The sequence below is a fragment of the Belonocnema kinseyi genome, chromosome 6 (assembly GCF_010883055.1).
Source record: "Belonocnema kinseyi isolate 2016_QV_RU_SX_M_011 chromosome 6, B_treatae_v1, whole genome shotgun sequence".
NCBI lineage: Eukaryota > Metazoa > Arthropoda > Insecta > Hymenoptera > Cynipidae > Belonocnema > Belonocnema kinseyi.
The window spans coordinates 15,181,750-15,195,971 of NC_046662.1; the positions used below are offsets into that span (position 1 = coordinate 15,181,750).

Sequence of the window (14,222 nt, forward strand, 5' to 3'; positions counted from 1 at the left end):
ATCTTCTAGATTCTAGAAATTTCTGGAATACCAGCTGAATCATTTGGCACTCTCATTTCTTAACTTATTTCCTACATTTTATAAAAATACCAGCTGTATCAGTTGGCATTCTAATCTCTTCACTAATGTTCTAAATTCTAGATTTTCTGGAAATATCAGCTGTATAGTCATAATGCATACCTCAAAGTAGGATCCATCGTCGATGAATCTGTTCTCGGAAGACACGTCGCTGTCAGAAAGGTCGGCTTTCGATGTGCCAGGGTCAGAGGCAGAAGGACAGGGTCTGAATGCTCTGACGCGTTTTGCCCGTCCTGAAGAGCGTGTCGAATGAGCGTATTGCCCTGGAGAACTACAACCACCACCTTCTTCCCTTCCAGACTCTCGTGATTGCCTTCGGCTCAGACGTGGTTGCTTCGTGACCGGCTCCTCGTCGCTATCACTGCTACAACAACTGCTCGAAAGACCGTTCTGAAATACAAATTTCACAACATTTCACAAAATTAATCACTACTTTCAATTTCAATACACATCATTAATATCATATTTACTGATAAGACATTTTGCTATAGTTTAAGGTAGTCCGGCTACTGGATCGATCAGATGAAAAATCATTAAAATTAGTAATTTTTTTGCGGATAAATATGTCCTTTTTCACATCATTCCTTTTTTAGGGGCTCTTTCATTTAAATTTACATTTTATTATTGTTCAAAAAACATTTTATTTATATTGATCTGCGTAAAAATTTGATACCAATTGAATAATTGATATCCTGACCAAATGTTGTATTTAATTCCAAATTTAAGGAAAAAAATCATGGACATAGCTTTGACTAGCTTTCCCAGTAACCGGACCATTTTGTACCACTTTGAATTCGATATTACCAAAAGATAAATTTTTAACGGAAGAATTAAGCTTTGAAGCTAAGGAGTCGAATATATTAGAAAAATTACTCTCAAACCCAAAATGATCAATTAAAAAAAAAAAATTAATTATTAACCAAATAGTAAAATGTTTTAAAAACAAGTTGGCTTTTGAAACCGAAAAAATAAATTTTCATCAAAAAAGTTTATTTTCAACCAAGAAAGATAGTTTCTCAACAAAACTGTTAAATTTTTAATAACAAAATAATTTTAGACCACACAGTTGTCTTTGCAACCAAATAGTGGAAACTTTCAAGCAAAAAAGACCAATTTTCAAGAAAATAGTTTACCTTTTAATCAAGTAGTTGAATCTTTAAACCAAAAAGTGTAATTTTTTTAGAGGACAGTAGACTTTTGAACCAAGAGCTTTTTTACAAAAAAAAATGGTACATTTTTTATTCAAAAGATAAATTTTCAAGAACAAAAATTAATTTGTTAGCTAAATAGTTGATATTTCAACCCACAAAAATGAATGTTCAACAGCAATAAAATTACTTATAAACCGATAAATTTTTCAGCAAATAGTTGAATTTTTAATTAAATGGTCGATTTTTTTTCATCAAAATCAGAACTTAAAAAAAGGTCAAATTTCAAGCAAGAAGATTGATTTTTTACTAAAAAAATTTTGTTAAATAAAATTTAAAAATTTGGTAGAAATTGTTCATGTAATTTGTTGGCTTCAGGGTCAGGGGAATTAATTCAAATAACAAAGTAAGAAAATTTCTATCAAAAATACAAAAAGAAAAGTTTTCGACCAAAAAAGATTCAATTTCAACCAAGAAGAATAATTTTGTACCAAAACTCAAGTTACAAAAAAAAAATAATTTTCAACCAATTAGTTGGATTTTAAATATAGAAAAAGGTAAATTTTTCACACAAAATAATAAAAGTAAAATATAAATGAACAAAAACATTTAATTGAACGTGGTTCAATTAAATCAAAATAATAAAAATTTCAATAAAATAGTAGAATCCTCAACCAAAATAGATTAATTTTTAATTTAAAAAATTTCAACATTTCCATCAAAAGAGAAGAAGATTTAAACAAAAAAACAGGAATATTTAACACGAGTTATATTTTCTACTGAGAAAGATTTGTCAGTTGAAAGATAATAGCAATTTCAAACAAGTAGTTGCATTTTCAAACGAGAAGAACGAATTCTCTCCAAAGTAGTAGAATTTTCCACCCAAAAATATGATTTTCAACTGAAAAATTATTTTTCAACCCAACTGTTGGACTTTTTACGAAAAGAATACAATTTTTACTTTAAAAGGGCAAATTTTCAACAAAAAAGTTGAATCTTTACGTAAAGAGATGAATTTTTAATGATTGAAACGAATTTTTAACGAACTATTTCAAGTTTTGACCAAGTAGATTAAATTTCTACTCAAATTTTCCATTAAAAATGATATATTTAAAGCAAAAATGGAATAGTTAAATTTACAGTTTAACAAAAGTTAAAAAAAAATTGCATTTCTAAAAATAAATAGTTAAATCTTCGCCCAATAAATGAATTTCTTAAGAGAGTAATTTAACATCCAAGAATTTTCAACCAAAAACTATCAGCTTTACACTAAAAATGGAAACGTCATATTTTCAGTTTAAAAATGTTTTTTTTTAACTGTTTTGAACAAAAGAGCAAAATTCTCAACCAATAAAATAAATGTTTTACAAAGTAGTTCAACTTTGAACCAAGTAGTTGAACTTCAAACAAAATAATTAAATTTTTAACGAAAATAGATTAATTCTGAAACAAAAATATCATAGACTTTACAATCAATCAAGATGAGTTTTCAATAAGAAAAAATAATAATGATAATCTTATACCAAACGAAGAATTTTCAATCCAAAATGACCAATTTCCTATCCAAAAGGACCAATTTCCTATCCAAAGCAACATTTGAGCAAAATAATTAAATTTTCATCAAAATATTAGAATTTGCAATGAAAAGAAATTAATTATAAGCCAAAAATATTAAGACTTTTCATTTTGAAAAAATGAACTTTCAAAAAAAAATAATTTAATTCTCTTTCTGGGTTCACATTTAAACGAAAAAAAAAAAAAAAACAAGAAAAGAGTTTCTTGAAAATAGGGTAAGAAGATAAATTCCTTAAAAACGGGTAAAAAGGCTACAATCACTTTTAAACAATTTTATTCACTTTTGTTATTACAAAAAAATGGTTAACAAAACTGTAAAAAGTGAAGCTCTAAGGTTCGCTGTTAGTATAAAATATACAAAGTTTGAAATAGGAAAAAGGGGATTGCACTTCCTATAACCTAGAATTCTAGACTAATACTTCCTCTTCAGCAGACACGCGAAAGAAAGTTACCCCAACAAAAAACTTTTTGCTTGATCGCATTGCAAAAATTGGTGCAAAAACTTTAAGATGGGAAGTGAAATCTGAATTATGTAAAAAAAAAAAAATTGAAAAGGACGACGAATTTGAAGATTTATGAGACGATAGTAACAGATAGTTTCAACAATTTATACTTTAAATGCCAAAACTTCCATAAATAATTTATATGAAAAATCTCACTTTTAAATACTTTCTAACTGCAGACTTTTATGTTTAATAAACCTGCCAATTTGAAAATTACAAGAGAAAATAAACGACAAATCAAGACGGAAATTTTTCTTTCTGGTCTACCCTAGCTTACTGATATTTCTGGATCATAATTCCATCATAAAAGTATTTATGCAGTTGGAAAAAAATTGAATTGCTCATAAAACCAGACTATTACAAATCACATCGACGCAAACAATTTTCTCAACTTCCAAGGCCGGGTGAACGGATTGAAAACAGAAATCATTGTTCGTGATAAAACTATTTTAACTTTCACTAATTCGAGCCTTAATAAATGGCAAGACCCTAATCTGATTAAGGTTGATTAATAAAACTCACCAATCCAAAGAGCAAACCGGTAATTTCTCCCGTGTCAAATCTTTATTTAAACTAATTTGCAAACTTAAATCCAGATAGTTGCAGCACTGAATTTGTTTAAACTTTTTAAAATAAAATATCAACAGTTTGTAGAACACTTGGAACTGATTGTAAATGTAAGAGGCTACTTTTCACTTCAACTCAAATTTATCTTCTGAACTGGAAGGAAGGTAGCCGATGAGTACCTGACTCTTCCTTGCCCCGACTACAACTGAAATTGTTCTGCTCGGGGCAGAAAATTTTACAAGCCAGGTTGAAGCTTACCGAAATAAAAAGAGAGGGGAAATTGAGGGTTTAAGAAGGGTCCAGGTAACCTGGCATGACTCTGAATATAATTCTGCTAGCTAGGGTAGAGAACCTCTTAGTGATTTAGCAATACTCAAGAATTGGGATCTCGAGAGATGTAGATAACAATTTTAGATTTTCAGCTTCAAAGATTATAATTTGGCTCAAATTTTAAGATAATAAAAGCACTAAGCACTCTATTGATTAATTATAGATATTTCAGAGGTTGTAGAATATTGAATTTAAAAGTCGAATTTAAAAGGATAGAAAGTCGAAAGTATTTGAACTTTTCAACTTGAAATTGTAGAGAAGGGGAAGCAATTACTTTTGACAAAATATTTAAATTTTTAACCCAAAATATGAATCACCAATTGAAAATATCAATTTTCTAACAAAAAAAGACGAATGCTCAACTTAAAAAGATGCATTTACAACCAAAAAGTTGAATTTAAAAAAAAAAACTTTTTAATTCCACCAAATATTGAATAGTTCAATTTTCAGTTTAAAAATGTAATGCATTTTTAAACAAAATATTGAATTTTCTACAAAGAAATATATTTTTACCAGAAGAAATAAATTCTCGCCATAAAATGTAATAGTTGAAATTTTAAGCAAAAAATATGTTTATTTTCAATCAATAGAATTCAACCGAAAGAAAAGTATGTACAACAAAATAGTTGCATCCTCAAAGGAAAATACGAATTTTCTACAAAGCAATTGAGTTTTCAACAAAATAGAATATTTTTCAAAATACTTAATAAGTTTCAACCAAAAATGTACATTATACTTTAAGTTGAAAGGATGAAGTTCTTATAAAAAAAAAGAGAAAAAAATTAAAGCAAAAAGATTAATTTTCTGCCAAAAGACGAATTTTCAACAAACAAAATTATCAACCAAATAGTTGAATGTTTTAAAAACGTACTTGAATTTTTAATCCAAAAATACCAATTTTCAACAAACAAAAAAAACAATCGAATTTTCAAACAAAAAATTACTTCTTCACCAAACTGCACAATTTTTTGCAAAGTAGATTAATTTTTCACGAAACAATTGAATTTTCAACGTAAAAATCAATTTGTAACCACCAAGATTAATTTTCCGCCAAATTCTATCAAACAAGACGAATTTTTAACAATATACATGACTTTTCAACAAAATAGTTAAATTAACAAATAAAAGTAATACATTTACAATAAAAATTGACTATTTAAATTTTGACTTAAAAAAATTAATTTACAAATAAATAAAAAACCACTTTTTAACAAAATCGTAAATTTTTATGCAAGAAACTGAATTTTCTACCAAAAAACTAAATTGTAACAAAATAATACGTGACCTTTTTCACTAAGAAAGACACTTCACTAAAAATTGTCGAATTAAAATTTCAATTTAAAAAATTAAGTTTGCCCGAAAAAGTGAATTTTCTACTATAATAGTTGAATTTTCAATTTCAAAAAATGGATTTTTAACCAAATTTGAGAATTCCCTAAAAAGTAGATTAATTTTTCACCAAAAAGTTGAAATTTCATCCAAAAACAAGAATTTTCAACGAAGAAGGTTAATGTCCTACTGAAAAAGGAGAATTTTCGACAAAATACAATCAATTTTTAACAAAAAAAATACAACTATAAAATTGTCAGTTACAAAAAAAATTTATTTTCAACCAAAAAACAGCAAAAAATTTCAAAAGAAATACCTAAATCCTCTAACAATAAAAAAATATTAACTATAGTTATTGTAACTTCACATGCATTCAACAAGTCCTAAAATCCAAAGAAGTCTATTAATTCCTATAGTTTTGGAGTGAATTTAGAAGAATCTAAGGAAAATCAGAAGAACTCGATTGAATTCCTACAAATGTAATGAAAACAAATTTGATGAAATGTAAATAAATAAATGCGAGTTTAAAAGACTGGCGAATTAAAAGAAAAACTACTAAAAATTGTTTTAAAAATCATTAAATTGAGTTTTTTTATAACTATTATTAAAATTTAGTTATCCCAGGTACTTCAAAAAATGTTAAATACAGTGAAAATCTTCTATAGTGCCGACTTTGGGGCTGCTGGTGGGTGGGAACTAACTCATTATAGCCCACTCCGCTTTTTTTTGTTCACGCTTGAGTGCTCGCCTGAATGATAACCGCAGACCCCGCGCACCTCCTGTTACACCTACCTGCGGCGTCGATTATCGAAAGGTTTATAGAACGGAGGGCTATTGAAGGGATTCACTGTATTTCCGTAGTTTTAAAATATTCAATATTTTTAGTATTGTTCAATCATTTAAATTTGAGGACTATACCCAAATATAAAAGCATCCAAAATAAAAAATTCTGAAATTTTCAACTTTCTGATTAAATTTTAATCATTAATATTTGACATTTAAATCAAACAAAATTGATTTCTCAAAATAGTTCTATCTTATTAATAACAATTAATCAATAAGGTGTCTTTATTTTTCACTGATTTTTTTTTATTACGAAGCTTATGTATTAAAAATCTTAAATTTTGTATAACTGACTTTTATATTTACAAATTTAAAAGTCTCTAATTTTGTAAGTTTTAAATGAACAGTGTTTGTATTTTTAGAATTTCAAATTTGAAATTTAACTGATTGAAACTGATAACTTTCCAAATTTAAAATTTGTAAAAAGGGATCTTTCATGGCTGTTTTCAAATTGGAAGACCTTTTAAGCTTGATGTTTTTAAATTGGATTTGAAATTCAAAAAAATATACAAATTCTAACGCTTAGGGGTTTCCCGCGTCAATTTAGTTGAGTTTTCTACATTTGGTAGGATGTCTAGTGTACCTTTCAACGATCAAACCGTCTCATTTGTTTTATTGCAAATCTTGAGCGAATTCCTTCTCGATTATTTCTGTGAAAACAATGAGGAGAGAGTGAAAAAAATGGCCAATTTTACAACTTTAATCAGCATCCCAAAGGCCTACATCTGGTCACGAGCCACGACCTTCCTTTGAGCTCTTTACTCGCAAACAATTGTAATTTCAGAACAATTGCCTTGGGTGGTCGATTACAAACCCGTAACATTTCTTATTCGAAGAAAATTCATACTCCTGCTATTTTCTACTAGTGTTAAAAAAAATGTGGGGCAAATTATTGGAAACAAAATATAAATTTTAAGACAATACTAAAAACACAATTAATCAGTTATTGCATTTGTTTCTAGGGTCCATGAATTTGAATAATCATAACACATTTTTATTTCGTCTTCTTATACTTAAAATGCAGGGCAAATTTAGAGCTGCAAATTAAAATGGGTATTAAATTCTACTTAAATCGCTTCAAGTTCGTGATTTTTCAAGTAAAGGAATTGGTTTTTTAACAAGATAGATAAATTTTTAGTAAAATAGTTGAAGTTTTAACTAAAAAGATTAATATTCTACAAAAAGACAATTTTTCAACTAATATAAAATAACTGAATTTTAAAAAAAGATCAGTTTTCAACAAAAAAAAACAGGATGATTAGCTTTTCAGTTTGAAAAAATGGATTTTTCACAACAACAAAAAAATAAACAGATTTTTAACCAAAGTGATGCATTTTTAACTAAATAGTTGCATTTTGAACAAAAAGTATAGATTTTCAACCAAAAAGGGAATAGTTAAATAAAATTAAATAATTAATAAACTTAATAAATTAAATAGTTAAATACATTTTAAAAATCGTTAAATTTATGGTTGAAAAAAAAATAATTTTCAACCCAATTGAATCTTTAAAAGAAATAGTTGAAGTTTAAACAAACAAAAAATGGGATTTTCAACTCAAATGATAATTAACTATAGTATTTGAACTTTCAATCAAAAATATGAATTCTCAACCAAGAAGATTAATTTCTACAAAAAAAAAATAATTTTTCACAAAACACGTGAATTCACAATTAAAAAAGTTTAATTGTTAACCCAACATTGAATAGTTAAATTTTCAGTCAAATAATTTATGTTTAACCAAAAGGGATGCATTTTCATCTAAAATTATGGCATATTCAATTGGAAGTTATATTTCAGTTTAAAAAAAAAACTAATTTTTAACTAAAAAAAAACAACTAATTTTCAAAAAAATTGTTGCATTTTTAAACGACGTGATGAATCTTCAACTGGAATAGTTAAACGTTTCAGTGAAAAAATGATTTTTTAATAAAATGAAGAATCATTACTTAGAATAATTAAATTTTCAACCAAAAAGGTGAATTTTCAACCAGAAGGATGAAATTTTCAACTAACATGATAGAATATTCAATCCGAATAGTTTCATTTGCAGTTGAAGAAATAATAATTTTCTACAAAAAAAACTGATTTTCAAACAGGTATTAATTTTCAATTAAAATGATGAATTTTAACAGGAATAATTGAATTTTTAACAAAAAATATGTATTTCCATCCAAATCAATTAATTTCCAACGAAACATGTAACATTCGATATTTCAACTACATGTCAAATATTTTTATTTTATTTAAAAAACAGCTGAATTCAACAATAGAAAATACAGATATTCAACAAAACAGTTGAATCCTCAATCAAAACATGTTAATTTTCAATCAAACAAAAGAACTAAACTTACCCCCTAAGCAAGTTGCATTTTCTACAAAATAATTAAATTTTCAACGAAACAGTTAAACTTTTAATCGAATAATTGACCTTTTAAGCCAAAAGGACGAACGTTCTACGAACAGTTCAATATTCAACAAAACATTTGAATCATCAACCAAAACGAAATAAGTTTTAATTAAAACAGTTGCATTTTTAATGAAAAATTATAAATATTAATAATTTTAACCAAAGGAAATGAATTTAAAAAATATATAATTTTTAACAAAATAGTTGAATTTTCTACAAATAGCATACAATTTTAAAAAAGTAATCCACCTTTGAACCAATTAGTTAAATTTTCAACCAAAAAAAGATGAATCTTCAATGAAAACTTTAATATTTGAGTTTTTAAGTATAAAAGGATCAATTTTCAATCAAAAGCCGGAATAGTTCAATTTCCAGTTAAAAAAATTAATTTTTTTTTTTTATTACGAAATTTCAAAAAAATAGTTCAATCTTCAACCAATAAAAAACATTGTTAACAAAATTAGTTCAACTTTCAACCAAGTAGTTTAATTTTAATCCACAAAAGAAACCTTGTTAATCAAATAATTGAATTAACAATTAAACTTTCAAGCAAATGGTAGAATTTTTAACCAAAAGAGATAAGTTCTCAACCAAAAATATAATATTAAATTTTTCAATGAAAAGTATGAACTTTCAACCCAAGTATTAAAATTGTTTATAAGTTTTTTTTATATTAGCATTAGATTTTTATGATTATACATAATTAGTTAATTACATAAAATTAATTTTGTATAAAAAAAATTGACAAGCGTGTCGGCTTATTTTTGACTTGAAAGTTAATTTCTTACTGAAACAAGTTGAAAGCCGAAAATATGAAAGTTTCTATTTGGTCTCGGGTGAAAAACAACTTTGCTGGAGTTGAAAGTAAGAACTAAAAAGCCACTGCGGTAGTTATAAGATTAGGAAGGTTTCCCCAATTTCGGAAGCTACTTAGGACTCAAAATCCTTGAAAGCTATTCTTTTTGAAAACAAAGATCTGTCGATAACCCTGCAAGGATCTGGGATCTTGATTCTTTGGCTTGAGAAACGAGATTGCAAACTCCTGTCACCATAGTTATAGTAAATACTGAATATTCAAGATTCAGGTTTGGCATTCGCAATGTTTCTTGGGTTTATAATCTGGTCTAGTATATGGCATTTCTAGTATTTGCAGGAGTAACCTTCCCTACCTGCGGACTTCATACTATTTTCCAAGAAACGAGGTTTGTTTTACCAACCAATTTTCCAAGCTAGCTGAATCACTACAAAATTCAAATAAAAATAAATAAACAATTGACAATATTTAGGGCCCAGGTCAACAGAAGCCTTGAAAAAAGTCGCATTACTCTCATAATATTACAAAGAAAGTCGCTTGGAATTTTGGAAAAAGTTCACACAGAGAATAAGATTTGTAAAGAAAATGAAAAAAAAAAACAGTATCAGACTCTGAATGACTGAAATAAGAACTTCGTTTTTTTTTTTGGAATATAGACATTCAAATTGAAGGTATCTGAATCTGAATATCAAAGATTGGATTATGAATATGGTATGAATTATTCACTTCTGAATCTGGGTATACAATATATTTCTTTCTAAACTTTTTCTTTCGAAATTCAGGACGATTAATTTTGAACAGTATAAACTTAAAATTATTTATTCTTTAATAATTCAGATTTCACAACTCAAAATGCTCTCAAATCATGGAAAATATAATAATTTCAATAAAAATTTGAAATAAAACAAATGATGCATTTATAAACAAATAGTTGGATTTTCAATCAAGAGACGAATTTGCAACAAAATAGATGAATTGTTAAGAAAATTCTTAGCCGAAAAGACGACATTTTCAGAAGACAGTTAAATTTTTAACCAAAAAGTTAGATTTTTTATTTTAAAAAATGAATTTTCAACAAAATAATTGAAATTCCCTGCAATTTTCCAGAAAAACTGGTCTTTTCCTGACCATTAACATTATAAGATTCGCATTCTAATCATGTAACATTTTTTACACAGAATCTTTAATAAAAAAAAATATATTTTATAAATTTCAAATTGATTTATTTCAACCAAAAAAAAAAAGATGACTTTCCTACTATAGAAATGAATTTTCAACCATAAGGACGAAGTTTCAACAAAACAGTTGAATTTTCGACTGAACAAAATGACATTTTAACAAAACACTTGAATTTTCATGAAAATTATTCAATTTTCAGCAAATAGTTGAATTTTTAACCTACCAAGATAAATTCTCAACGAAAAATGTAATTTTTGATATTTCAACCAAAAAAGATGAATATTCTGCCAAATACGGTGAATTTTAAAACCAAAAAGGTGAATTTTCAACTAAGAAAATCTATTTTCTACAAAAAAAAAGATTCATTTTCAAAAAAATGCACGAACTTTCGAAGAAGTAGTGGACTTTTCAATTTAAAAATGTCAAATTTTTAATCAAAAGAGATGAATTTTCCTAGTAAACAGACGAGTTTTCAAAAATTAAAGATTTTCAGTCAAAAACCGAGAAGGTTCATTTAGATTGTTGGACTTTCAAGCCAAAATGTTTAACCCAATTACAGTTTAATTTTTAATAATAAAAGGAGGCAATTTCAAACAATGAAGACTATTTTTCTACGGTTGAAGAATTCTCAAATAAAAAATATCTGTTTTCAACTAGAAATGGTAAAGCTCGACTTTCAGCTTTCAATAAATCTCTTTTGTAAAAAATGTATCCATTTAGTAAAAATTCACCTTTTAGTTAAATTCGGGTGTTTTTTTATTTAAAAACAAAATATTTCCGCTGAAATATCAACTATTACATTTTTCGCGGAGAATTGATCTTTTTTGGCTGAATATTTAACTATCTGGGTAAATGTCGAAATATTTTAATTGAAACAAAATTTTTTTAGAAGATTCATCTCTTTGATGATTTTTTTTCGGTTTAAAATTCTTATATTTTGATTGAAATTTAATTTTTTTCAATCGAAAACGCAACTCCCCTTTTTGGTTGAAAACTTATAATTTTTAAATTAAAATTCCTGTATTCTCATTATTTTCTTCTTCATTGGTTAAAAGTTGCAATTCTTATATTTTTAAATAATTTTTTTTGATACAATTAATTTATTTATTAAAACCTACCAACGAGATTTGTCTATAATCTTTCAAGAAATAAAGTGACCCCTTTAACATTAGGATTAAATAATAATTGCATTGTTTACCTATAGAGAAAACAAATTAATAAGACTCTACAAAACTATTGTGTTATGAATAATTTGAACCTGTAATATTCTTTTCTAAAGTTCACCTTCAGGTATATTCCACAATTAGTTAAAATTAACTATTTGAATATATTCTTTACTTTTATGGATAATTTTTAAGAATGTTCATTTCTGAACTTGAGACAACTAGTGAACATCCTTAATTCTATTGTTTAGTTAAATTAGGTTCGGGAATACCTGTTGTTAGTGTCAGCCAGTTCCCTTGACAGTCCCAAGTGCATTTTCTGAAGCTTGACACAAAAGGAAATTTTGAAAGGGAATCATTTATTAGTAGGGTGGTCATTGTCAGGTAAATTTCAAGTCTAGTTCAAAGTGTTATTGTTAATTCTCCATAGCTTTGTTTCTCTGTTTCTTGAATCTCACTCCTAATCCGAGCTACCTACAAAACCCAAACGCCCCTATAATAGACTCTAATTTATGATTATGAATGAATGAATTTAAACCTCAAAGCCAAAAATTATATCAAAACAGTTGAAATAGGGGAATTTTTTACGAAAATTGAGAAATCAATTCTTTTTAATAAAATTAATTTAGGTATCGTATTTAATTCAGTATTAAATGCTTAAGATTTCACGTCGAAATATAACACCAGACCCTAAATTTCGTAACCCCGGGTTAATAATGGTAATTCCTAGAACTGCTTGGCCAACGCAGTTTTTCAGCTCAAGAGGCGAGAGGCGGTTGCGACTATCGCCTTGGAAAGGCCGCAGAACGCGAGTACTCAATCGAGTATATTGCGCGATATTATGTACTTCTGTTGGCAACTAAGCTGTATGCAGGTAACTCCCGACACTGTTAGTAAATCGGGGTTCTGTTGTTTTTCAATTATAACTGAATAATATAATAAAAGATGAATTTTCAACAAAAATAATTTACTGTTCACGAAATAGTTGAAATTTAAAACAAAATAGACGAATCTACAAAAAAATAGATTAATTTCCAACCAGGTGGTCGAATTTTCATACAGGAAAGACGAGTTTTTAACAAAAGCAAAAAGTTTATTTTCAGCCAAAAAGTATGAATTTTTAATTTAGGCAAATATTTAAGAAAAAATTGTTTTAACCAAGTATGTAACTGAAGTTTTTACCCAAGAAATGAATTTTCAACTAAAATGTTGAAGTTTGAACGAATTTTGAATATTTTCAAAGAACACAATAAAATTAATTTTTTTAAAATGTCGAATCCTAAACCAAAAGAGATGAGTTTTCAAAGAAAAAAGCGCATTCACTAAAAAATAATATATAAATTTTCAACAACAAAATTTAATTTTTCACAAAATAGTTGAACTTTCAAGCAAAGAGACGAATTTGCAACAAAATATATTAATTTGCAACCAAGTGATCAAATTTCCAAACAGAAAAGATGAATTTTCAACAAAAAAAATTTATTTTCAACTGACAAGTATGAATTTTCAATTTAAAAAAATATGAATACTAAAAAAAAATTTTTTAAACGAATTTATTTTAAATCAAAATAAATAATTCTAATTTACAACAAAATAGTTAAATTTTCAACTAAAGAAATTAATCTTGAACAAAAAAAAAAGAATTTTGAACAAAATAATTACACGTTAAGCCAAAGAGGAATCTTCAACCAAAAAATCAATTTTTAACAAAGTAGTTTAACTAGTAGTTTGGGTATTTAAATTTTTAAGAAAAAAAGTTGAATTTTAATCAATAAATAAGAAGGTTCAATATTCAGTTTAAAAAAATTGTTTAACCAAAGAGACGAATTTATTTTATAACGATGAATGTTTAACAATGCAGTTGAATCCTCAACCACAGAAGATGCATTTTCAAACAAAAACAAATTCTCTAACAAATATTTAGCTGAAATTAAGCTGGAAAACAAGCATTTTCAACTAACCAGTAGAATTTTCTAAAAAAAAAGAAAACTTTATTTTTCAAGAAATAGTTTAACTCTTAAGCAGAATAGATGACTTTTTAACAAAACAAATAAATTTTTAACAAAATTGCTAAATTTTTAACCACAGACGAATTTTGAACTACAAGGATTAATATTTCTCAACGAAAAATATAATAATTGATGTTTCAACCCTAAAAGATTTTAATTCTAAATAAAATTCTGTTATTTTTTAGAAATCAGTCGAATTTTCACCAAAAATGTTCATTTTCAACCAAAAAGATGAATTTTGAATAAAAAAAAAAAAAAAAAAACGAATTTAATATC

The 14,222-nt window shown here is 26.6% G+C and overlaps 1 protein-coding gene across 4 annotated transcripts in view; it reads right to left on the minus strand.

Moving 5' to 3' along the window:
* LOC117174400 overlaps positions 1–14,222 on the minus strand; it is a 478,217-nt gene that overhangs the window by 191,451 nt on the left and 272,544 nt on the right. For all 4 annotated transcript variants that reach the window (XM_033363493.1, XM_033363492.1, XM_033363491.1 and 1 more), the window contains one exon: positions 181–468. In XM_033363493.1, the coding sequence (XP_033219384.1) occupies positions 181–468 (288 nt within the window). The remainder of the gene's footprint in view (positions 1–180; positions 469–14,222) is intronic.